Genomic DNA, 26,924 nt, shown 5'->3' with positions numbered 1-26,924 from the left:
CGAACCACGCTGCTATAAAGAATAGGATGAGGCGACAGTGAAGCCGGCTGCATAACATTTCCACCCGCCCATCAATGGGCAATGTGACCACACATGCGGCATATACAATACAGAATATAACTGGTCGCATTAATGCTGCATACATTGTACGTGTGATGGATGCGGGATGAGATGAGTGCGGCCTTCCTCATAATGAGGCGGGGGCATTATCAGTTTTTTTCTCCCCCTCCCGCTCTGAGGCTGGCTCGTCTGTTGCTATTCCCTACACCGAGTCTGGGCGGAGAAATTTTCTCTTTTCCGTCTTGTCTCGTGCACAGCTCTTTAGCAAGAATGTGTAGGTGTGATCGATGTGCGTATTCCTTGGGGGGAGGGGGGGGGATGGTGTTAGCGCTTTGGAATGAAAGATGAAGGGAGTCATCAGAGATTTAGCCTCTGAAAGCTGCAGTGTAGTCGCACTGAGAAATAAAAAAGGAGTCCCAATCATTGCATTGATATGATAAAGCGTGTTTACTGCATGCATGATGCAGGGCAACCCTTGAGTAGTGAAAGAAACCGGAAGTGATAACACAACGGTCGTGCTGATGATGCCTCGTTGGAGTGTGCAACGGCCATTGTGTATAGTCAGGACATATGTCATCAGATAGTGCGTCGATTATGTAGCATTCACATCTGTCATAAAGGATGTGTTATTGCTTTTTACTGCAATGCCCCTCAAATGGGTAATGGCTGGAGAACAGGAGTGAATCATTCTGAATGTATATAGTTCATCATGATCAAGATTCAATGTTTGCACAGTGAATTAAACGACGAAGTCGAGTGTTCCTTCTCAAATTTGACTAGCTAGCTTCACTTTGTGCCTCACTCATCATGGGGCCCATTCCTGCCCCCTCCCAACAAAATAAAATTTCAATTGCAAAATAATTTAAAATGTGTTAATCCAACCCAGTTTCAATTCCATTCAATTCAAAATTTATCTAGAACCCTCTGTGCCACATTTATTTATTGCCCGTAAGTATGTGTGTGAAATATGCGCACACATGTGACTCACTTGCACAAGGTATTGTAAATTTATCAACAGAACACAAACTAACAAGTTATGCAAATATGATGGCGATATACAGTGCACTCCCATTATAACGAAAACAGTTATAACAAAATTCCGGTTACAACAGAGTAAAAATTCAGGCCGCAACATTATCCTCTCTATGTATTTTTATTGTTTATTTGTTCGGTTATAACAAAATTTCGATATAACGAAAGAAAATTGCCTGTCCCGAGGACTTCGTTACAATGGGAGTACGCTGTAGTGAAGTCAATTTGCGAATATCTTTCTTTTAACCCGTTGAGGACGAGTCCCGAGTATACTCAGGCAGGTGTCTATGGGAAATGCATGCTGTAGCAAAATCAAACCGTCCTCAACGGGTTAAAACAAATAATTCATATCACTGGCTAGGAATATGCATCTCACTTCAGAATTAAGTTTTCATTCATTTTTTTTCTGCGTTTTCTTTCTTCCCTCCATCAATCTCCAGTCCATGTCAGCTTTGCTCACTCCGGGACACACCTGGGTGTTGTTGTGCTGATCAACCCGTCGACGGAGCAGCTGTCTCAGGAGCTACGCAGCGTCCTCCTGCACTCCGCAGCCAACAAGCATGTGGTCTTCGGCGGTCACTTCGTGGAGGGGACGGGGGACTGGGTCCTCAACGACGACACCTACACCCTGCACGACATATCTGAAGTCTTCGGCGAGCCGGACGTCGATGCCGCCCTGCTCAAGGTACATCTTTTTGGGAAGGATGTCATCCGTCTGCTGCAGGAGCTTGTTTGCTAATTCAAGAACAGAGGAGGAGATACTGTTAAAGAAAAAGCATGTGAAGATTTTTACTTGTTAATTACCACCGTTAAATGTCTTGATTCCGAGGAATTGAAAACACATGAAACTCATCTTACCCTGCCCAGCGTGAAAAATTACTTGCAAGAAAACATCCATTTTTTTAGTACTCTGACTTTTCGGCAATCTTGAATGAGACAGACTTGGAAGAAAACAAAGATAATTTTGAACAGAAAGTTGTCGTTGTTGCTTGCTGAGAGCAAAGCCACTCTCAAATTGCACCTCCCTTAAGGCCACCGCACACTACACGCTCCGACTGGTCTTAAAGTCTTAAGCCAAGCTGGGTCTTAAGACCAGTCGTACTACTGGACACCGCACACTAAACGACCTGACTGTAAAGCGCGCTGCGTGCGTTTGCATTTTGCTGCATTGTGAATGGTTGAAAGCTCACGACTGGTCGTAGAGATTCAACATGTCAAATCTCTACGACTGGCGCTAAGACCCAGTCGTACGACTAGAAAATGGCAAGACTGTGACGTCACACTTCTAGTCTTAAGGTCTTAAGACCGGTGAATCGGGGCAAAATCGTGTAGTGTGCGGCGGGCTTTATAGTCACTCACTTTAATGTAAGGTACATTTGGAAACGTAGCCAGGTCAGGGTTTGATTAGGGGATGATGTAGGAGGGAAATGAAGGAAGAGCCAGTGACAACAAAGAATCAGTTAGAATATAAATTTGTCCATCCAACATTTACATGCTACCAGAAAACTAGAATGATATTAAAAGCAATGAACAGAGAGTTTAATGTCTGTATGGTTTCATAACCAGGTACACCACCAAACCAGACTGTAACAAAGTGATCCACATCCGCAGGACATCATACACACGGCCAAAATACCACCACAACAGCTCAAAGAATGGGGAGGGGGGGGGGGGGGTTACCGATGCCACAAACAGCGTGTCTTCCAGGACTGACTGTTACTACTGTACAAGCTGACATTTTTTGCGGTGGTTTTATTTTCATGAATTTCATGAATTGCCTTTGAACAGTGAAAATGACAAGGCACAAATATAAAATCATGCAAAAACTACAATTTGATTGAATATTATATCTTCAAAGAAAAAAAATCAAGCAAGGCCATTGCTTGATCGTGCACAGCTATTTACTGCTGTAGGTTGAGCATGCTGTGTGGACCACTACCAGGATGTGGCGATATCTGGGGTATAAGAACACGCTAGTAGAGTACTTCAGATGCACAACACTACTGGTTTATGTACAAGGAATCAACAAGTAAAAACATTTCAGTTCTAGTATCATCACTTGTTCCTTATTCTTATTTATAACATGAAAGATAAATGTCACAACATCTAGACCCTCTCCATTGCAAACTTGATAACATGCAAAACTGTCCAACAAGTAGCAATTGGCAAAAAATATCTTTGCAAAAATTTCAGCTTGTACAAAACTTTCTAGGTTGCATCCCTGAGCACTTAGGAAAATGATACCAATTTTTTATCCTTAATGCCTTCAATTTAGGCATGTTTGAAAACAAAAGTAGATGTGAACACCAAATCAAAACAGGAATAATCTTTTAGCTGTTACAGTGCTGGAACTATAGTTAGCTTGAACTGACACACACAGTCTATTTCCTCCCCAAAGATGCACAGATGCAAATAGCAATCATTGAAAATTTTATGTTTTGACATCAGTAAAGTGTAAGGTACTTGATGTCTTGCAAACAACTTTTCACGCAAGAAAAAAAAAAACACAAAAAAGTGCAGTGATAATCACTTCCTTGTAAACTTTTAGCTAGTGCCTATTGTATTTTATGGTGTATGAGAAAAAATGCTGAGATCATTTCAATTTTTTTTTTCAGTTATGGCATTAGAAGAAAGCCGTAAACTTGGTCTAATCTGATTTTGAGTTTTTGCACCTACCTTTGTCATGACAGACAAGATATCCCAAACTACTGTATGATATAAGACACCATCCATGTTTGCTACTTGTTACACCTTCCAAATCATGCTGTGTTTGAAGAAATCAAGGCCATGTACAGGCATGAGTCATGCCAAAAATATGGGGCTAAAATGAACGGTTGGGTTGAAGTGGAGAGGGGAAAAAAATCCAGAGATAAGGTCTGTTTAATGTCTGGCATCGCTTTTTTATTTTTGGCGAATGATAACCCTCATAACCCTTACTGTGTTTTGCTCGCCCGACTGGCAGGCACGATGGAGGTTTTTTTTCTTCACCGGATTGGCACAGATGACTGGAAACTACGTGTCAATGAATAGGGATTACCTAATCCCCCTAATCTCTATCAGTATTGTGTCACCTTAGCCTTCCTGTTGAACTGATGAGGAACATTGCCACTTCCGAGTAGGCTTTGCTAACTTTACAACTCAGTCAAGTCTGGATGTAGTACTCAATGCTGATGAGAAGGCTGAGTAAGTTAACCCAATAAGTGCCTTGGCACAAAAAGGGTTAGGGACTATTGTATCTTGACAAGGAACTGACACTAGCCACACAAAGTATACATGAATAAGACTTTGATTCTATATTTGCACTGCGTGTGCACATTAACCCCTAACCTGCCATGTTCATGGTTTATACTGGAATCCAAATTCTTTTATTCTTGACCCATTGAGGATGAGTCCCGAGTATACTCGGGCAGGTGTCTATGGGAAATGTGTATTGTTGCAGAATCAGTCAATCCTCAACGGGTTTTAAGTGAATGTAACTCTGGCACTGGAGGCCTGCCACCTTGACACTTGCTGAAAACTTACCTGGGCCCTGTTTCATAAAGCTGTTCGTAAAGTTACGAACAACTTACGAGCGACTGGTGATCAGTTCTGATGTGCTATACTTATCAGAATTTCTATAATTCAGCACAAGATATGATCACCAGTCGCTTGTAAGTTGTTCGTAACTTTAGGAACAGATTTATGAAACACCCCCCTGGCACAGCAACGGTTAACCCTTGATCAAGACAACTATCTATGTGTATTCTGTTGAGATATTATACACCAGTAAATGGAAATGACAGGTTTTATTCATACAAAGCCACCCCTCCTCCCCTCCCCCCCCCCCATTCACTTTCAGAGTGTTGACTCATGTTGGTTGTTTGCTTTTTGGTCCAGACGCTCTTTGGTAAGGGGAAGGGAGGGGGTAAAGATGATCATATTGGTGTAGACTTTGACACATTCTGGCTGGATGGCGTGATTGTGGAGCTAAATTCAATATTTGAAATCCATCCCGCATTCATGCTAAGGGCTCATCTTTTCATCTCTGTCTTTGTCTATGGTGTGCTCGGGGACACCCAGTAACCCCACGTAGGTGAGTGGTGGTCTAGGCGTGCTGAAGACTGTATGATAAAAAAAAAGATGATTGTAATAGTGTACGTCTATGTTTGCTCTGATAGTAGATGTGGTAGTATTTACCTTTCTCATTCCTTTTCTTGATATAGACAGAGATGGCTCTTTGGGATCAAAGATTAACCCTTTGTGCTTAGTTTGCCATGGCAGGCACACTGGAGTGCTTTCTTTGTGGATCAGCGAAAATGTCTGGAAACTAATTGTCGATGAGTAGAGATTACCTGATCTCATTAATTCTATCAGGTCATTAGTTTCATTCACACGCAGTTGCCAAACTTGAAGTTTAGGTCGAAAACTTAACTTTCGATGATTAGCTCCACTCTTGAATTCACAACGGGGATTCACACACACACCTAAACTTTAAGTTACAACTTACGAGCGAATCCCACTCAATGATTGCACCGGAAGTGCAGAGTCTTTGCTAGATGACCTTATGCCCATACAAAATAGCGCATCTGGAGGTTGACCCAGCTGTGAACGAGAAACGAGGTTTACGCTAACTCACAAGCTCATCGATCATGGTGTCCACATGGAGCGAAGCTACGAGTGGGGACCCCAGTTGCTCGTGGAGAGAGCGTAAACCCCAGGATGTCTCGTGGTTTTAATCATAGGCTAAACTTTGAGATTGCTAACTTTCAAGTGCATCCACACAGTGCTAAACTACAAGCTAATCATTGAGAGTTAAGTTTTCGACCTAAACGTGAAGTTTAAGAACAGCGTGTGAACCTAACTATTGTGGCCTTCCTGTTGGACTGGGGAGTATTACAACACCTGAATGGGCTGTTATAAACAAACCTTTGAACTTCGTCAAAGTAGAATAGATAAATAAATGCTGATGAAAATACTAGGCAATTAAAGATAGGTGATTGCAAACAAAGAGATTTATTACCACATTGATTGGGAAATGTCCTTTCACAAATTACACATTTATCTGTATATAAAGGGCCCTACACGTACATAAGCAGTGGCCCGGGCCTGGGGCCAGCTAAAACTGATGTCGGGCCACCAGATTTCCATAAAGGCTATCTTTTGGTGGCATGATCGGGCACTTAGAATTCAAAATGGATTATTATGTTTCCTGTTATTTTGAGCCACTATTTTTTTTTTGGGAGGGGTACCTTCAAATATATTTTTTATGTATATATTCATACATACATAGGATACCTACATACAAACATGCATAAATGTGGACATGGTTAACACATAAGGTCTTCAGAGTAGAGCTGATGCAATATGCTTGCTGCCTGCAAAGAAAGTTACCACGATTTTGATCAAACACATTGAGAAAACATCCACTCTTTTTGACAACACATCATGTGAAAAAGAAAATGTTGTTATCATCATCTCTTTGGGTTGACAATTTAGAAGTATTGTTCCGCCAAAATTTACATGGCATTATCGAAAAGATTATGTTAATTGTGTGTTGTTGATTTTTTTTTTAATGGAAAAGATTCATTTCAAGTTTTGAACTGTGCATTGTGAAGTCTGTCTTTAAAATGTGATACTGTAAAAGTCAAAATTTTCACACATTTTGCAAAATCAGAAACTAGCATGGAAATTAAAGCTTGCGAAGATTTTTGCTTGCGATATGTTCCAGTAGGTAATGTCTTGATTCCGCAAGATTGAAAACGTGCGAAATTCATCTTAACTGGCCAAGCATGAAAAATTACTGTCACACAGATATATCCACTTTTACAGTAGAACAGCTAACAATACATTCAGAAAGCAAAATATGCTCCTGTGGGAAATTTAATCAACTTTGCAGGGAATGAGTGTCCTTGCACTTGTTTTGAGCAGGGAGTGTAGCGGCAAACAGGAAAACTTGAGAGAAATCTGTTAATTACTCTGATTCATGTCAAGGAGAACTCAAGTTAGCAATTACATGGTATGCAGCCACTTTTGTCAAAACACAGAATCAGAGCCAAAAGAGAAAACACAAAATATGAGGCCTTTTGTTTGAAAAAACAAAACATAATTACCTCCTCAAAAGAAAACAAAAGTAAAGAATTTTTTTTCCAGATTCTTTGAATTTGAGTAACAGAGAGTAGGTGCTCAAATGTTGATGCATGGCTCCAACATTTTACAAGTTTATTGAGCAAAAGATCTGGCAGTTCAGCAGGTGTGAAGTTTTTGAGGTTTTGGCAGCTGCCTGTAGGGACCAGGGACCAAACAAGAGGAGAAAGGGGGGGGGGGGGGGGGAGGGAGGGGATTGAAGATGGGGAGTTGAAATCAGGTATGGAGGGGAGACCCCCCCCCCCCCCCCCCCCCCAACCTTAAGGAAGTGACTGTCACTGTGTTCTTGGCACGGGGGTGAAAACGAGTCAATACTCACTACGTGATGACACCACCACCTGACGTTGTGGAACACCTTGATGGCACAATGCGTTCTGAAAACAATCACATTCGCACGTCTGTTTCAACTTGAAAGGATCAAAACGCTTCTTGAACTTGAGATGTGTGGCATAAGCTCAAGTAGTATACAGTGGTTTCATTCTTGCATGCAACATGGAGAAAAACAACTCTTCCCCTGTACCCACCCCCCCAAAAAAAAAACAACAAACCACCAAACAAACAACAACAATCAAACAAACAAATCTTGTAGGGGCCTACATGATTTCAATGATACCTCTTCCATTGCCAGTGTTTGGAGCTGTAATATACACCGCAAAGGACTGTTTCAAGTGGAGGTAGTTATTATGCATCATTTTTGAGAAACTTAACTTTGCTGACTGTTTCAACATGTTTGAATATTGTGTTGATCCAAGCCAGCTAAAGAATAGCATCTCTCAAATGTCAGACCAATTTACTCTTTTACTTTTATTTCAGAGCAATGAATAGATCCAGTACATTTTGAAGGAATTTACAAGTGCTCAATATTTGTGATTTCTCACTCAAATCTTGCAGTCTGGTCCAGATGAGGATAATCAGATGTTTCTGTAGTGCTGTCCTGCAAATTTTCTTGTTGATTGTCTGCAAGATTCCACAGAAAGAGCTCTACTACATTCAGAGGATTGGTGTGGGTTGAGTAATGTGAATGCTGACTGAATTAAGTGCGGTAAATGTCACATTTGTTTCTCCTCCTCCTCCATGCAGGTCTCACAGGATGAGAAGCAGACGCTGTGCCTGTCTGGATGCCACTGGTCCGCAGCTGCGGTTACCAAGCAACCCTTCAGCAAGAGTCTCAATCTTGCCATCAATCCACAGGTGAGGGCATCGGCTAGCCTATTAACACACATTTTCCTTCTGTATATAGATAAATAAAGTCTTTATTTGCTGAGATGTGTGCATGGCCGTACAGATTCACTTTAACCCGTTGGAAGACAAGTCCCGAGTATATTCCGTCAAGTGTCTATGGCAAATGCGTGTTGTTGCAAAATCAGCCCACCCTCAATGAGTTAAAGAAGTGCCACAATATGTGACCGGCGACAACGGTTTCAGGCAAAAGTCGCAAGGGCAAATTCCCTCCTGGCGGGGTACAAAGATTTTGACCATTATTTTTGTCGATTTAGGGTTTTTGCAGAAATCGAATCTTTGATATGTTTTCTACATCTACACTAAATTCCAGAGCATAAGACTAAGGTTTTCCCATCGAAAATGGAATTTTCAGCACCCTATGTTGGATCGTCAGTTTTGAGCTTCTTTCGAACGCCGCGCCAATATCCCCAGCATTGCTACGGTGCAGGGTCGCGCATGCGATTGGCTGGTGCGTCGCATACATTTACATAATTCGGCTTGGTGAAATCGGAGACACCAGTTGCAGCGTTTGGGGAATGCTTTGTCCACGCGTGCACGATTACATGCTACATTGTTCTTGCTATAGTGGTTTATAATACGCTCGCTTTGTAGTGCGTGCTCTTCGTTTGGCTGTCTATCCAAACTATTCTACCGCAATGTTAGACAACGGAAGTGAAACAAAAATCATGCAGCATGACATAATCGTGTGAAAAGAAAACTTGTTATTCTCAAGTTTGTCTACTTGCACATGTAGTAAAAATTATGACAGCAGACTGAATCAATGGAAGTTAGATGAGAGGAAAGGAGCAGTCACATGTGACTAACATAAAGTCTTGTTCAAGTATTTATTCTTTGAAAGCTTCACTTAAACGATATTTGATACAATTATATTCTCCAAACCAATTGAGCTAACAAATATTTATAGTGTAGATTGTCATCTTATTGTCAATCTCTATTTTCTTCCTTCAACTGCATCTTGCACTCTCACCTGCAACTGCACTGCACTCACCTGATCACCTTCCTCCAAGAGTTATGTCGTTGGATAGTCATTTTATGAGGCCTCCATCCATTTCAAGCTTAATCGCTTATGATGGTGGTCTCCTGCATTCAATTATCTCTGTTGTTTACTGAAAAATACTGTATATCTTATTTTATGTTTCTGTGTATCTACATTGCTCAATGCAATCACCTATGTGTATCTATTATGTATTGTTATCGATTTATTTTACTGCACTTGTTATTCTTTGTCTTTGTACTTTTTGAAGTTTGCATTCAAATTGCATCTAATTGAATGCAGAAATAAAAGCAAACAAACAAAAACAAACAAACAAATTATATTCAAATACTACACGTCAAGAACACACCAAACTAATGAGTCGTGTTTTTTTTGTTTTAATTTCATTAACACCATCGAACAAAGCAACATATGAATGTCTTGTAAAAGCAAGACAAACAGGAAGCGTTACCCTCGCCAGCACTAGCAATTTTCTGCCTTTCGGATCGCCAATGATAAAGACAACTTCAGACAAGTCAACCACAATGAAAACGCGATTTGTAAATGTGTGGATTTGCCACCGCTCCTGTTACATGCACACGGCCATGGCGTGTGGATGCCATTGCGTAATGCGTGCACCATACACATGTGCATGTACACCATACGTGCAATTATCGTATTCGCCATCTTGAAAGACGTACTGGTAAAACAAACCCGAGCGAAACGCATTGTTTTTCGGCTCCATACGCTGAGCTCCGAGGAAGGTGCCCGGGAAATTTGATTCTCTCAGTGAGCCAATCAGAAGGCGATACGGTTGCTAGAGGCGGAGCTTAACATCGATTGTCACCATTGTACGGGTGGGTGATTCTCCCCTCGCATCGCCGCTCGGACATTGTCTTTGAGAAAGAGGTGAATCTTCAAAGCCTGTTTTCTCGCAATTTTGTCAGGCTAACAACTTCAAAATTGCATTTTATTTCTCTTTCTATGCCCACTTATAGTGCCGGAGAATACAAGTGTTTTATATCAATGCAAAGCTTAGATAATGGGCAATTTGATTCAGTGAAAAAATGAATTTTCAAAATTCCCGACTTTTGCCTGAAACCGTTGTCGCCGGTCACATATGGTTCTGGAACATTACACACATGCTGACACGAAATGAAAGCAACAGTGCAGAAAATCCCTCAGTGCTTGTGCTGCTGCAATTCACCCTCAAAATTTCGACGAAGAGGAACTGAGAAAAGAATCAGTTTTAAACACTGCCTTCCTGAACACACCTCAAGTGAACCCTTTCGAGCTTCATTAGCAGCGTGGCACAAATGTCTGGAAGCTTAAAGGGGATGGCTAGTAACTGATCAGTGGGAATTAGTGAGAATGCTGGGAGATTCATTTAAGAGTACATTATATATCTATTGTTGTGTGAAAATTATTTGCTTCAGAATGGTCTCATATTCAAGTAATGTGCAGTTTAGCATGCCTGTACAGTGACGGGGCATTAAACTGCACATTACTTGAATATGAGACTGTTCTGAAGCAAATAATTTTCACACAATATTAGGTATTTAATGTACTCTTAAATGAATCCCACAAGAATTGGAACAATCATCTCCCAGCATTCCCACTGATTCCCACCGATCAGTTACTAGCCATCCCCTTTAATTGCCAATGATTAGAGATTACCTAATCCTCCTGACCCATATTTTGTCACCATGATCTGCCTTTTGGACTAAGACATATTGCTACACCTGAGTGGGCTTGCTAATCTACAACTAGGTCAAGTTTGGATAGATTGATCTGAATGCTTGATGAAAAAGCATTAATACAAGTTAAAGCTAAGTGCCTTGGTGCTATAACCCTAAAAGGGCGGGGGGGTGAATCAACCCCCCCTCGACATTTTCCGCACCTATTCTGCCGCGCGATTTTTTTTTTTACCGCGCCGCTCGCTGACTTTTTACTTTCAAGTCTCTCACATCTTATGACACCATTTTCGCGAAAATCGGACATACCGTTGCGACGCTGCATGACCTTTTATACATGCTTGTCAGACCAAAAATGGCTCAAAAATGTGATTTTGTGTACAAAGTCTATGCAAATAGATTTTTCTCACCTAATTCAAAATGATATGATTATTTTCACTTTCAATGGCTGAAATCAATTCATTTTTGCATAATTATGCTTGAAATAGGTTCTGTAATAAATTTTGAGGAAAAAAAAGAAAAAAAAAGGTCGAAAAACATAGAAATGCATAAGAAATTCATAAAACAGTAGAATACATAAGAAATTAAAGGACAAGTTCACCTTCATAGACATGTGGGTTGAGTGAATGCAGCAATATTAGTAGAACAGATCAGTAAGAGTTTGAGCAAAATCGGACAATCCATTGAAAAGTTATGAATTTTTGAAGTTTCTGCTCAGTCACGGCTGGATGAAAAGACTACTATAGCTTGTGATGTCACATGAGTACAACGATATAAAGAAAGAATAAAGAAAATTCAACATATTTCCATTTTTCTCGCATAGCAAAAGAACACTCGACTTCTCTCTTTCAGAAGGCAGGGGGAATAATATTACCCTTAACCCATTCGATACTGAATTCTGAAATCTCCATAGACTTAATACACAAGCCACCAGGTTCCCGCATGGAACGGGTTAACATACATCAGTAGCAAGTCGAAAAACTGCACTTTATTCAAAAAGTAAAGTTTTGTAAATTCTCTTTTTATTTTCCTTATAAAGTTGTACGCATGTGACATCATACACTGTAGTAGTCTTCTCTTCCAGCAGTGACTGCGCAGATAATTAGAATATTTGTAACTTTTGAACGGATTGTCCGATTTTCCTCAAACTTTCACTGATGTGTTCTAATAATATTGCTGCATTCTCTCAATCCTTATGTATATGAGGGTGGACTTGTCCTTTAACTTTGATACCAGACTTTTTCTTCAAGGACATTGTTAGGAATGCTACAAGGAATATTGTGACCCAAAATTAGGATGCCATTAGCTTTATTTTCTGAATTAGAGCAAAATTTATGATTTCACGCATATTAATTAATGTAAAATATAAAGAATGAAAAATTCAAATTTTTCTTTTATAGTGTGGTAGATTACGCGACAGGTAATGTATGTGCCAATTTTCAGGGCGATTGCGTGATCGACGGCCGAGATCTGGGGGGGGGGGGGATTTGAATCAACCCTCCCCCGGCCACAGAACAAGCCAAAAAGCGCGGCCTGGTTAGGGTTAAAGGTTAATGAATAGAGCCAAGTCAAACAAATTGAACAGTGGAGGTTTCATTACAATAACACTAGTAATGAAAATGGAATGTTATGCTTTGTCATGTTTTTTTTTCCACAAATCAGGGATATTGGCCACAACAAAGTATGTTCAGTAGGTATTGTGAGAAGCCGTGATTCGCAAAAGTAAAATAAACCCCAAAGAGTTTGTCTGCACAAGGCGTTGAATGCCAGTACAATGCTGTATACCATCATGCCTGGCAATTTGCGAAAGTTTCATGCCCCGAAAAATGCAGTTGGCACCAATTCACAAAAGTGTTATGCCACATAAAGATTCTGGTTTTACAGAATGTTTGAAGCCCCCCCCCCCCCCTATCTCCCATTGATTTGTTTGTGGTAAAGTATCAGAAGTCACAGTGTCATCAATAATTTAGCAGTTAGAGTAACTGCCTCTTTCAAACTTAGTATTTCAGTCCAAGAATAAGTTCATGCCAAGCTTACAATCATGTATAAAGAAATCACATCAACAACAAATGAAATGGAGTAAAGATGTGTTTGGATAGCCAATGGAAGATTTGTGAGGTGATGATATCAATATCTCAACTAATTTGTTGACATATATTTTTAAAAACCAATATCGTTGTCATGTAAAATATGAATGATATAATAATTTTGTGTTTAAGTTATATATTGTACAATATATTGTATTTGATTTTAGATTTGTGTAGCATTACATACACACCTATTTTTACACATTTAATATGTTAGATTAGAGAAAAAGAGAAAGAAAGAGAAGGAGGCAGATTATGTGAACATGAACAAGGAATCAGTTTTCTTTTCAATACATGTGAACTACATGTATTCTGGGCAATTTAGTATTGTTGCCCACTCTGCAAGTCTTCTCATGGCATGATAGGATGGAAATGAGCGAGTTTGGCTCGCTGGATGACAGGTGGGAAAAAGGGTTGGCTACCTGACAAAGGCAACAAGGCTACTTGTTTGAAAAGTTTACCATCATTCAGCAAAAATGTTGACTCACTCTTCTGGTTGACAGGCAGGTGCTTGCATTATGTGGTTTCACATCTTTTCTTCTTCTTTCTTTTTTCCCCATGTGGGTTGGCATGCAGCTCTGACTGATTGGCGGAAAATTCAGTTGACGTCTTAAGACATCAAATAAATAAACTGATGAAATGAGGATCGAAAATAAGCTTGGGCTTTAGGGACTCAAGTTCCCTTAACCTGTGGAAGACTAGTCCCGAGAATGCTTGGGCAGGTTTCAATGGGAAATGTGTGTAATAACAAAATTAGCACACATGCACACACACACACTCTAGCACTCATGAAGACATGTATATCTAATTTCTTTTTTTTTTATCCATGTATCACAGCCAAATCTCTTTCAGTCTCTGGTGAGGTAGAAGAATTTTGACTTCGGATTTCAGCCTTAGAGAGAAAATATCTCAACTTATATGGCATACTGATTGAAGCTCCTTATGGACATGTGGACTTTTTAAAAAAGTAACTGGGGTATAATAATCCCAATAGTATTTTTCATCCAGACCTTGTGAGTTATGATCTGAGTGTTGGTGAATGACTGTAGAATATTTACATTCCTCAGCATAATGACTTGGCATTGATGTTGGTAACCTTATTTGACATGAATATTGTTTCAGTCATCTTGCATTTGGACAATGTCATGTAGTGTTTTGATTGTTACTTACAAAGTACACAGATGTAGAAAAATGTTTGCAAGGTTTGAAAGAACTGTTTATTGTCTTGTTTTGCAGGAAGTGAAGAATGACACAGACGGTGTTTCCATCCTCCTGGACACCATTCGATCAAGGATACAGGTGCCATCACCATTCGAACTGATGGAGCCGCCCACAATGGGTGTAGGCATCAAGTGCAAGATCACCAAGCCGACTGTCCTCATCTTTCCGGCCGCCAAAGGAGACTGTGCCTTCTTTGCTGTCAGCGACTTCAGCCTGTTTGTTGGGGGAGGGTACAGCGTGAAGAGCTGCTTCTGGAAATTTGCCAAGCACCTGCACCGCGTGGATGCTATCATTCTGCCCCACACCCGTCCAGACACCGTCACTGGCATCAACAGCCTACTGAAGCGGAAGATTGCTGAGCGGCAGCTCGAGGCCCCAGAAATTGGGGGTGAGGGCTATGAGGACTGGCAGATCAAGTGCAACTCTCCAGAGGTGGGTGTGGTCTACATGAATGCCCCCGACAACAAGCACTCGGCAAAGAGCCTGACCCTCAAGACAGTCAGCCAGGGCAATGAGACTACAAGCCTTCTGAAGGAGCTCTCCATCAAACCATTTTCCTGTACCGCCAATGGGGGCAAAGAGATCAAGCCCATAACTCTGTATCTTAAGGTTGGAATAGGGAAATTAGACATGTACATTTTGTCTCCCACACAGGACAGTAAGGAGCTGAAGGACTTCCTGTCCCAGTGGAGTTCTGGAAAGGCATTCAGCAAGGTCAAGACTGGGGTCAAAGTGAATGGCAAGGAAACTGAGGTGCCCTTACCGAATGCTTGCTCAATTTGTGCATTGATAGTGTGGCAGCCAGCAAGCCCACAAGAGAACATTGTCCGAGTACTCTTTCCTGGTAATGCACCACAGAATAAGATCCTTGAGGGACTTGACCGTGTCAAGCACCTGGAATTCCTCAAGTTTGCTGATGCGTGCCAGTCAAGTTCAGGAAAGATAGTAGCCATGAAGAAGAAGGATATCACTGCCCTGAAAAAGATTACCAGCAATGGCAATGCGGCAGTCAATGGTACAGTAAACGGGAAATCATCACCACCTAAGGAGGTGAATGCATGCACAGATGGCATTCACTGTAATACCCCTCCACCATCCCCTACTGGAGTGTGCACTGATGGAATCCACTGCAACACACCTCCTCCAGAAAATGGTTGCTCAGATGGAATCCACTGCAACACCCCACCTCCAGACAAAGGCTGTTCAGATGGAATCCACTGCAACACACCTCCTCCAGATAACAGCTGCTCAGATGGAATCCACTGCAACACACCTCCTCCAGATAATGGTTGCCCAGATGGAATCCATTGCAACACACCCCCTCCAGACAAAGGCTGTTCAGATGGAATCCACTGCAACACACCTCCTCCAGAAAATGGTTGCTCAGATGGAATCCACTGCAACACCCCTCCTCCAGATAATGGTTGCACAGATGGAATCCACTGCAACACTCCTCCTCCAGACAACAGCTGCTCGGATGGAATCCACTGCAACACCCCACCTCCAGACAATGGTTGCCCGGATGGAATCCATTGCAACACACCCCCTCCTGAAAGTGAAATTGACAGTGCAGACACTCTGAATTCAAACCTTGGTCAACTGCCAGTGAAAGTAGGCTTTGGTGACCATAGGGAAGACAATCACTGTGCTGATGGTATCCATTGCAATACTCCACCTCCAGAAGAAGAGTGCGAAGAAAATGGTGTGAATGGCAACTTCGATAGTGTCAAACTGGCTCCTGGGCATGACAATGTGTTTGGAGCTTCTGGAGACAACCAGCTGCCAGAGAGTCAACAAGGACTTAGCAGTGATGTTAATTCTAACCCTACCAGCCCAGCACTAAAGACAATTGATACAAACACACTTCATGGTAGAGATTCACCTGAGAGACTAGCATCTGGTGAAATAACCCCCTCAGACCTTGTGGAGTATGGTATGGATGAAGAATCAGATGGAATATCTTCTGGACATGGTACAGTTGACAACACTCCTGACCAACCTGAGCCTCCAACTGAGCCTGTTGACACATTTGCTGCTGTTGGTGGAGAGCCAGTAAAAAGTCAAGATATTGACGATGCCCATAGGACCTCTTTTCCAGAAATGCCTCCTGAACCATCATCAGGTGTAGATATGGAGGATGTTTCCTCACCAGGTGAACAATCTCATCCTTGGGAGCCCAAGATAGAACTGTCATCACAGACTTCTGATGTCACGTGTCAAAATGAAGATGTTCTCATGAATTCTCCAGAGATTCAGGTTACAGAGCCTGCTGAGGTCATTTCAGAGGCTCGGGATGAAGAAATTTTTGCTGATAAACAAGGTGCACTTGATGCAAACTGTGAGCTTGATGAGTCATCTGAAGAAATATCTCAAGCATCAGAGATTGAGGTTAAGCCAACCCTGCCTGAGGATGAGCTTGCAGGTACACCACAAGATGATGCCCTTCCTGAGGATTCTTCTGGTGTTGAAAGTAGGGAAGAGTCCACTTTGCCAGAAGCAGATGAAGTAGCAAATGAGACAGAGGAGAGAGTTGAAGAGCCCCAACAAGATTATGAACCAGAATCCGAACAAGGGTTTGGAGTACCACCCGGATTTGGAGCACCACCAGGATTTGCTGAACCACCAGAATTTGCTGATGACAATGAAGAGAAAGAGCTTACTCAATCGGTCCTTGCAGAAAGTCAAATGGTGCCACCACCACCAGCAGAATACGATTCTGTAGATGATGAATCGACTGCAGCGTTAGCATCAATGCCCACAGTACTTGTAGAAAGTAATATCAATGATGAAGAAACACCAGCAGCTGCAGAACTTCAAGGAGATGACAATATCCCAGTAAAGGAAACCAATCTGGATGAACTGGAAGATGTAAAAGAAACAAATCTAGATGAAGTAGTTGCATCTAAAGCAGACATGGCAGCTGATGATGAAGCTGAATTACTCCAGGAAGAAGAACAAGTTATCCAAGAAACAAATCTGGATGAAGTTCTGTGTGAAACCAGGCCAGAAGATGAGACATGTGCTCCAAAGGAAGAAATAGTGCAGGAGACCAATCTTGATGATGTAGCTGTGGATGACAGGGAAGAGGGTCAAATTACTAATTTGGCAACTGAGGCACCTCATGAGCCTGAAGATGAAGTAGATGAATCTCTCATCCAGGAATCTGCACATGAGATTGTACAAGATGCAGTTGATGCTGCTGTAGAGTTTGTTGAAAAAGACAAAGTGACCACCACGGAAGTACATGCTGAGGGTGAAAAGCAGGAGAGTAGCGATGACGGTGCTGAAATGCCAGACTCTGAGGTGAGAGTGGGAGAGTCAGACCTCTTGTCTGAGGAAAAAGTCTCTGACATCCCTGAGGTTCAGGAAGGTGAATCTCAAATAGAAGAGACCCAAAACGAAACCTATCCTGCAGGAGGGACAGAGGTGAAACAAGATGAGATGGAGATTAAGGCAAGAGAGGAAAAAACAGAAGTTGAGGTGACAGAAGAAGAGCCAAATCTGTTGTCTGAGGAAGTGCATGCTGACCCTGTGACTGCTGAACTCCAGGAAGAAAAGGATGTGCAAGATGAGGGTCGTGATGATGGTCAAGAGGAAGAACCAGCTGAAATCCAAGGGGAAGTGAAAGAAGGTGAAATCCAAGTGGAAGTGAAGGTCAGTCCAGACGTTGTAGAGCCAGAGCGCGAAGTATCTGCTGGAACTGATGTTGATACAGGCAGAGATGACCAGTCAACTGATGCTGAGGTAGCAAATACGTCTGCACAGGAAGAAGAAGTCAGAGAAGAAGCAGCTCCCGTCACAGAGCCAACCATATCTGACTCATTGGAACAGAATGCTGAGGTAGCAAATCTGTCTGCACAAGAAGAAGAAGTCAAAGAGGAAGCAATTTCCATAACAGAACCAACCATATCTGACTCATTGGAACAGAATGCTACAGATTCTTTAGAGGACATTCGTAATGAAGAAGCATCTGACATTGAAATTCCTCCAGTGGTTGAGGAAGAGGTCAGTATGAAAGTGGAGCAGCAGGAGGAACTACTACCCGATTCCCATGTGGTAATGGAAGCATCAACTGTACCACCAGTAGAAGCAGCACTCCCTTCTCAGCCCAATGATCCTCAAGTAGATGAGTTAATAGCTGTACCAGCAGATGAGCCAGAAGTGAAAGTTGAGCCTGCTGCAGAACCAGTCTGCTTTCAGGAACCTTCAGGTATTGATCAGCCCACTCCAGTCCAGGAAGAGCCCCATGAGGATATTTCTGCCTCAGCAACCACAGAAATCTCAAGGGAGCTCAATGGAGAGGAGCTTCCAAAACAAGTGGAAGCAGAACCTCCACAATCTCCAGAAGTACATGCTGAGACATCAGAGGTTGAACAAGGTGCACCCGAGACAACAGGATCTCCAAAAGAGCCAACTGAGGAGAGTGGAGCAGTAAGTGTAGCTCCAGTAGTTGTAGCACCAGTTGTTGTAGCACCAGTTGTTGTAGCGGGGACTTCAGAAAGTGCTACCAAAGAGACGAAAAAACGTCCCGCATCACCATCAAAGACACCCATTAAAGCAAAGGACAAAGACAAGACAAAGAAACCAGCTGACAAGCCTAAGGCCACTGATGTCAAAAGCAAGAATGGAACTAAGACTGAGTTGTCTTCCAAACCAAAGACACCAAAGGCATCACCAAGCACACCCGTGTCAAAGAAGTCTGCCCTTGAGAGGAAGGTGTCATCTGACAAGAAGTCACCTGCTGAGAAGAAGTTGGCGAGTGAAAAGAAGTCTGCAGCTGTAAAGAAGGATGCTGCTGAAAAGAAGCTAGCAGCTGAAAAGAAGCCTGCAGCTGAAAAGAGGCCAGCAGCTGAAAAGAAGCCAGCAGCTGAAAAGAAGCCAGTGGCTGAAAAGAAGCCAGTAGCTGAAAAGAAGCCTCTCACAGAAAAGAAGTCAATCCCTGACACGAAATCACCTCTCAGCAAACCAACTGCAAAGAAGCCAGTAGGGGAGAAGAAAGCACCTGAAAAGAAGCCAGCAGAAAGGAAGTTGTCACCTGAAAAGAAGCCATCTCCTGCTGCAAAATCAACACCATCATCCGCTAGCAAAACTACTGGGACAAAAGTATCACACAGTGTTTCTTCAGCATCAAAAAGCAGTCAACAAGGCTCCTCAACCAGCACAGATGGTGCCTCAAAGAAACTTAATGGTGCATCGACACCTACAAGCAGAGGATTAAATCGGCCTGAGACTCAACGTCCTTCATCTTCTGGGCGGCCATCAACAGGTGCCAAGAAGACAGCAGACTCAAAGAAGTCCTCTGACAGACCAACAAGGTCGGCCCCACCATCTCGAGGGGACGCCAAGTCAAATGGTGCGAAGAAGGGAGCTACAACTTCTGGAAAGTCAGCCCAAGCAACTAAAGCAGCGAGCATTCCAGTCAGTGGGCCAGCCGTGCACATCGACCTGGCTTACATACCAAACCATGCCAGTGGAGAGTCTATCAACTCAGAGTTCTTCAGGCGTGTGCAAGCCAAGAACTACGTCATTAGTGCTAATGATAGGTCCCGCGGTCAACCGGCAGTGTCCGTCTTGGATGCCCTCCTTGAGGGCAAGATGAAATGGGAGGACCTTGAGGCAGAAGTGACCGTCATCCCAACCTACGACTACCTGTCACTGCGTGACTGGGAGCTCACCAAACATGAAGAGCTGTCAAAGGCGAAAATTGAAATTTCGCAGCCTGCATGTAGGAGCATAGTCCAAATGAAGGATGAAAACTTCTTCATGTACAAGGTGGAGTTGTAGACTTGTATCTTAAATATAAGGGGCCTCTTGTCATTTGACTGTAATTCCTGCTCCAAAATGATTTCTATAATGAGGAAAAAGTGTCCTATTTGAATGTATGCAATGAAAACGATCTTCTTTTGTGCTTTACGACTATTTTAAGAAGCTACTGTAAATGTAAGATAAAGAACTGTACAATAAGAAAAAACAGAAATATGGTAAATTAATTAGGCATGAAATGCCAAATTGTGTGTTTTGTACAGTATTTGTGCCATCAGATAGGATGGAATTAGTAAAAGTAATCTAATCTGAAGATGACAATTGTTTGGTGTGAGGTGTACATTATTATTTGCCAGCAAAAGCTAGAAGTAATGCGTTATGTATTGCGACAGAGATTACTATGTCTTTGTATTTCAAGCCGTAATTAGTTGTTAGCACTAATGTGTAGCTTTGAGTAGGTGATTAAACCTGTGATATCAATGTATGGCTGTGTCAAAGGTCATGACCTTTTGACCGTACCTTGCGAAGAATAATGCAACAGAGTTAAAGTCAAAGTGCAACATGAGGTTAACAATGAAGAAAATGACCATTTCCACATTAGAATCATTGCTTATGTAATCAAAAGCAGTGTAGTCATGAATTGCTTGCCTTTTTTCAGTAGCGCAGTCCTCTTAAAAAATGGCTCTATTCTGAAACAATACATAGACAGTATTATCAACAAAATGTTGACATCTTACCATCAGATAAGTTTAGAAAAATACTAGTCTGACAGTAAAGTTTGAACAGTGAAAGCTCTTCCTTCTTTTTCCCTTCCTTCCTTTTTTTTTTTTTTTTTGCTCTCCTTCCTTTTCTCTTCTTTTGTTTTTTCCAGTCAGTTCTTAATCTTTTTGATGTCCAGCTTATTTTTCAGTTCGAGCCTCAAGTTACCCAAGATGTAACTGGAATGTTTTTCATTTTTAAGTTGGCTTTGAAGGAGGTCATCAAACTTTATCACATCAAGGAGTCTGCCCCAGTTTGCTGCAACCCGCAATCATTGCATGTTTATTTTATTTTATTTCAAGAGCAGAGTATGTATATAGCATGGAGAGTATATGCAAGAAACAAAAAATAACCCAACAACAACAGCATTAGTGACTGTACGATTGTTGCTTTTTCCCCATAAGAATTGTTAAGTTTTAGGCATGGTGAATTAAGGAGATGTGTGTGACTGATCGTCATGTCCTGTACTGAAGTTGCACAATTCACCTCAAGTCGAAGCCATGCAAGTCTAAATCTTTACATCCATTTTAACTTCCACAGTCCTCATAACCCTTGGAATAAAAGTGACATTGTGCAGTTGTTTCCTTACTTTTTGGATGTTTTCAAGTTTCACAGTAATCCTCCTTGTACAGAGATAGACCATATGATATCACGAATGCCTCAAGTAGTTTATGTATCAAAACAGATTCAGCTGCAATTATTCTTAAAGAGGCAAGAAATTGTGCAATGTTGAGGAGGGAGATGGTGTATTTAAAATTTTTCCCAAGTTTTTTCTGTGATTAGATTAACCTAATTAATCCCCAAGTATGTTAAAAAAAAAGGTTGGGCTTTGTCTTCTGGGTCTGACCATGGTAATGTAGTAATCTTGGGTGTATTGCAGTTTTATGGATACACAGTGGTATCAAAATCAAATGTAAATGGCTTTATGGCCTGTGTAATGTGAAAATACATAATTCTGTCTTCTTTTTTTAATCCTGTGGAAGGTATTAGTAGTGCTGTCAAATTAATGAGCCATTGTAGATTCTTTTCCCTATATACTTTGAAGAAAAATAGGTGACTTTTTCTAGCATTGTGTGCCTGTTGTAGATGAGCCTATGTATGGTTTATCTGTGTTCCGTTGAGATGTCTGTGTGTATGGAGTGTAATGTTCTTTATTGCCTATTAGATACGATGCTTCTTATTTTATTATTTTTTTTTGCCCTTGCTTGCCCTTTTTGTTCAACTGCTAATACTTTTTTTTCCCCAAACTGATCAAAATGTATTTCCTGAGAAGTTGCTTTCATGTCTAATTGTTCTCAGAAAGTAATTGCAAAGTGAGCTTTATATAAATCACTATTTTTTTTTTATGTTTGCTTTTGATTGAGGTAAGGTTCAATTTTTTTTTTTCATGTGCACCCCACTGGAAAGGTCCTGTGATTTAGATGTATGCATGTTGTAATGCCGGGCTCATTGTACTTTTTGAGCCCTCCTGGTATGTACAATGTGGATGATGACAATGAAATATCTGAAAGGATCACTTATTGCGTTCGTATATTATCTCTGTGTATCACATAGCGTCAAGATCTCTTCATTCCTTCTTTGATACTGTCGTGATATTTTAAAATCATACACATTTGCTGTGATGCTTTGGTATTGGTCCTTGTAGGACCCATTTTTGTTCTTTAGGACTATATGACATGAGAATATTTGTTAATGCTATGGCATAAAAAAAAAAATGTTTTATACAAGCTATGTACTCAGACTCGATCCTGATTGTATGAGCACAAAGATTTGGTGATACGGATCATGTAGGAAGAACACATTAACACCAGATTGTGGTGGAATTGTAATGTTAACGAGACCCGACGTGAACTGTGGTGAATTGATTAGTCCACTCATAAACAGACGTGGGCTGCAAGTCATGTGCCATTGACACCAACATTGCTGTGGAATAGATATCCAGCCTGACTTTATCAGTGTATTCCTGTCCTCATAACCATACAACTCTGTTACCTGTCCTTATACTCCCTGGCAGTTTTGGGCAGATAGTAGCCTGGTTTAATGCAAGCATTGAGAGTACTTGGGTGAACGGTGTGTGTGTCCGTGTGTGTGTGAGTGAAAACAACTCATGAAATACGACTCAGTCGTTCATGGTTGTAGTGAGATAGATGGAGGTGTAAAAGCATTGACGTAGGAGACAAGTATTATCTTTGCCCGCCTCCCCAGGGGATGGGAGAGAAATAATATGTGTGCATCCTTATGGTCTGGAGTTTTAAGAAAGCAGAGCTAAAAAGCAGCAGAGGTTTAACTCTTGAGTATAGCCCACGAACAAATTGTGACATTCTTCCTTCACAGCAAATCAAGTTTGCTCTTCTTATTGTCAAAGCCTGTTAGTAATTCCTGAGTCTTTTATTGTGAGGTTCATTTTCAGTCTCATTGGACAAGTACAGAACAGAGATCATTCCAGTTTTCCCCGAGTCTTTTTTGTTTGCATGAAATTTAAAAGCAGACGGCATGTTCTTGACTGAGGAAAATTGCAACCTCAGCATCCACGATATTTGTGCCTGTAAATATTTGCTGTGTGTGTCATGTGAGCTGTTACGACAAAACAAAAAGAAGAGAAGAAAAGATTTGTGTTATGCGAGAACAGTGAATTTAAGCCATGGAGGTTGAGTTCTACAAATTGCTGTCAAAATTTATGCTGATGCAGGATCTCTTGTTATGTGATGACATCTTTGATGGTTTGAGCCATTATTGTTACATTTTTCTCGCTGTGCCATGTGCATCACAAACTTTCATTTCGTGTCTTGTCGAAGGTTTCTTTCTACTGTACTACTCCTGATTTACGTGCTTCCGTAGAACCAAACAAAAAGATGTAGTTGTCAGTTCTGAGTAGTTTTTAGCACAGTAATGGTGATCATTATATCAAATATTGTTCAGTGTATATTTTACGTGTGCCTAATTTCTTTGATGAACAATGTCATGATACATAATAACCAAGGAGTAGCAGTTGAGTAGCCTGTTAGCATAGAATTGAAAGTGATTTATAGTACACAGTTGTAATATGACGCCGTTGAATCCATATGGATAGTGTGTTGTATGTCCAATGGTCATGTGCATGAGGAATCCACGGAGATGATATTCATAATGATTTGTAGACATGCAGACTAGCTTAGTTCTAATGAGGGATTTTAAGATGTGTTAAGTGATATCAGATACACATTGCCTTTTCAAGTAGTAAACTTTCTTTTTTTTAAAAATCACACTCAAACGCGCTTCATAGTGTACAGAAAACGATGGGTTGCCACATTATGCTCCTATGTTCGCATCATGAGCAAGTGCACTGAAAAAGGCTATCATAGCTGGAAGTACTGTAGTTAGTTAGTGACACACATGCATGCTTTGATCTTACAAGTTACAAGAAATTGATTGTTTATTTCTATCCCAAATGTTACAACCGATGGCAAAATGTCTAAAAAGATGTCTAACATCTGCTAGCTTGATGATCAAACTTTCAATATCTTCATATACATTGTAAACCTTGGTACTGGATATAGCTATGGATGATGATGTTACACAGAACACGATATACAAAGAGCAGTTCTGAGTATCTCATTCATTTGGAAAATATTCTGTTTCAAACAGAAAATAACATAAAATGCAAAGTTGGACAAGATGCTGTGCTTAATTTTGTAAATGATAAGTTAAAACTATTGCGATCAAAATACAGTTCCATCAGGTAACCTCATAGCATGTTTTGCTGAAAGCAATGAAGTATTTTTCAGAATATGTTATGATGTGTAGAAGGAAAACTATGTTTGTGATTTGTATTTTACAAGGAACAGGTTTGATTTCATTGTGATGAAATTGATATAAATGCACAGTTAATAGTAAGAAAAAGATCTGTTGATTGGGGATCGAAATTTTGACAAATGATCGGAATTTTAATGATTTTTTATTTTGTTGGGGTGGAAATGCTAGTTCATAATCACATGTTTGTAAACAAGAAAAAGAAATCACTCCTATTCTGTTAATAATCTTTAAACTGAGCAGTTAAAAAACATGACAATAATTCTATGGATTTATCAAAATTTTAATGCATACTGCACTGTGTGTCAATGAAATGAAGCGGTGGATATGAAAGGACCAAGTGCATGATATACTTTTTGGCTTGTACTGTAATTGTAAGGTGGATTCCGTAACTATTAACGGAGAAATGAGAAATGCACAAGAAAACAGTAGTAAGTGTAGACCACTAATTTCACGATCAAGAGTCTTGAGACATTTTGTAATGCAACTGCATTTGAAATCATGTAAAGGCAGTAATTGTAAGTATTTCAATGTGCGTGTAAACACATGGCGTATTGTGACACCGCTATTGTAGGTATTTAATATCATGATAATCAATACTACGATTTGCTTTCTTTTCTTCTTCTCTCTACGGAGACGCTAGTGTATGTGCTTGCATGGAAGAATAAAACAAAATACATAAAAAAGCAACTTCATGAGGGACTCCCGTGAATTTCTCTGCATCGATCGTGTTTTGTACACAACTTGTGTAAATTACACAAATTCATATTGTCTACTCTAGAGCGACTGATATGGAGAGGTATATAAAATGTCATGTATTGCATGTACAGTAGAACCTCATTATATTGATGGCCTAAAAACATGAGAGTTACCTACTTATATTATGTTTCCCGCTATATCAGGTTACAGAAATAATCACATATAAACATTGGGACCTGCAGAACCACCCTTTTATAAGAGGGTTTTGTTATATTTGACCTCTTGATAAAGAGGTTCCACTGTATTTACAATGAAAAAGCATAGCATAGGAAAGGAAGGCTTAATTTCAGACTCAGATCTAGTGTCAGTGGAAAGTGGCAGACATCCTATCAAAGTAAACCTGGTATTGAAAATGTTTAGTCGAAGAAAGTGATGGATACCGATGGATGGCTAGTGAGAGATGGGTACAGCAAAAATGAAAAGGAAATACATAGATGTTGAAAGAGAGAGAGAGAGAGAGAGTGAGAGGGAGAGAGAGAGAGAGGGAGAGAGAGAGAGAGAGAGAGAGGAAGGGAGGGAGGGGGCGAAGGAAAGGGAGAGAGTGTGCATGAAAGACTAAAACTGGCAAGTCTTCTTGAGTTTGCAAGAAGCTCCCTCAGACTTAACATCATTCTATGCATGCCACGTCAAGAAAAAGCCCCCCTCCCATCCCCCAATTAGGCTGTTATTTTTGCCCGTTGAGATAAAAGAAACACACAAGCTTATTTTATTTGTTTGTCATTTCATGAACCTCTCTTAAAACAAAAAAACAGCCCCTGGAGGAAATGAGATAATGTGACATTTAATTTCAAGACATTTCATCCCTTTTGCATGTAAATTTTTGAAAATTTGGTGAGAACACTTAGGTATTGAAGGAAACTACAAAGTGTATTTGGAAACCTGTAAATTTTGAACTCGAGAGAGTCTTTATTAATATTTGTTGAGTTAAATTGACCGTAGTAAGATACTAAAAAATTAAACAAACTTTACAAAAATTAAAGGGGGGGATGGGGCGCACTCGCCCCTTTTTTTTTCTTTTTTTTTTAAAACAAAAATAAGTGGTGGGGGTGCGCCCTGTGCACTCCCCTTGGATCCGCCACTGCTACTATTTCTGCATTCACTCTATCTGCTTAATGTCTGAATTATATCCCTCTTAATTTCACTCAGCATACGTGAGAGCTTATTATTACAGAACATGATAACATGTTAACATTTTTTTTTGTACATTTACAGTGTACCTCCTTCACATCTTCGTTGAAATGCAACTTAAAAATTCTACACAAACACGTACTGTCATGACACGTACAGTTCATTTGATTTTCAGATATAACACATTTTATTTTCAAACCTTGCAATGTCACACACATACACACACACACACACACACACACACACACACACACATATATATATATATATATATATATATATGTATATATATAT

At 40.7% G+C, this 26,924-nt stretch overlaps 1 protein-coding gene across 1 annotated transcript in view; it reads left to right on the top strand.

Moving 5' to 3' along the window:
- Positions 1 to 25,428, top strand: part of LOC139717039 (uncharacterized) — a 93,627-nt gene extending 68,199 nt beyond the window's left edge. Inside the window, exons 3-5 of the mRNA XM_071628551.1 lie at positions 1,533 to 1,777; positions 8,296 to 8,406; positions 14,448 to 25,428. Coding sequence (XP_071484652.1) covers positions 1,533 to 1,777; positions 8,296 to 8,406; positions 14,448 to 20,216 — 6,125 coding nt within the window. The 3' untranslated portion in view covers positions 20,217 to 25,428. The remainder of the gene's footprint in view (positions 1 to 1,532; positions 1,778 to 8,295; positions 8,407 to 14,447) is intronic.
- Positions 25,429 to 26,924: the final 1,496 nt, after the last annotated feature.

This window comes from Diadema antillarum, unplaced genomic scaffold (assembly GCF_040938485.1).
Source record: "Diadema antillarum isolate AM-2024a unplaced genomic scaffold, OU_Dant_1.0 scf00000071, whole genome shotgun sequence".
Taxonomy (NCBI): Eukaryota; Metazoa; Echinodermata; class Echinoidea; order Diadematoida; family Diadematidae; genus Diadema; species Diadema antillarum.
The sequence above is the reverse complement of the archived record's forward strand: the minus strand, read 5'-3'. Positions and strand labels throughout refer to the sequence as shown.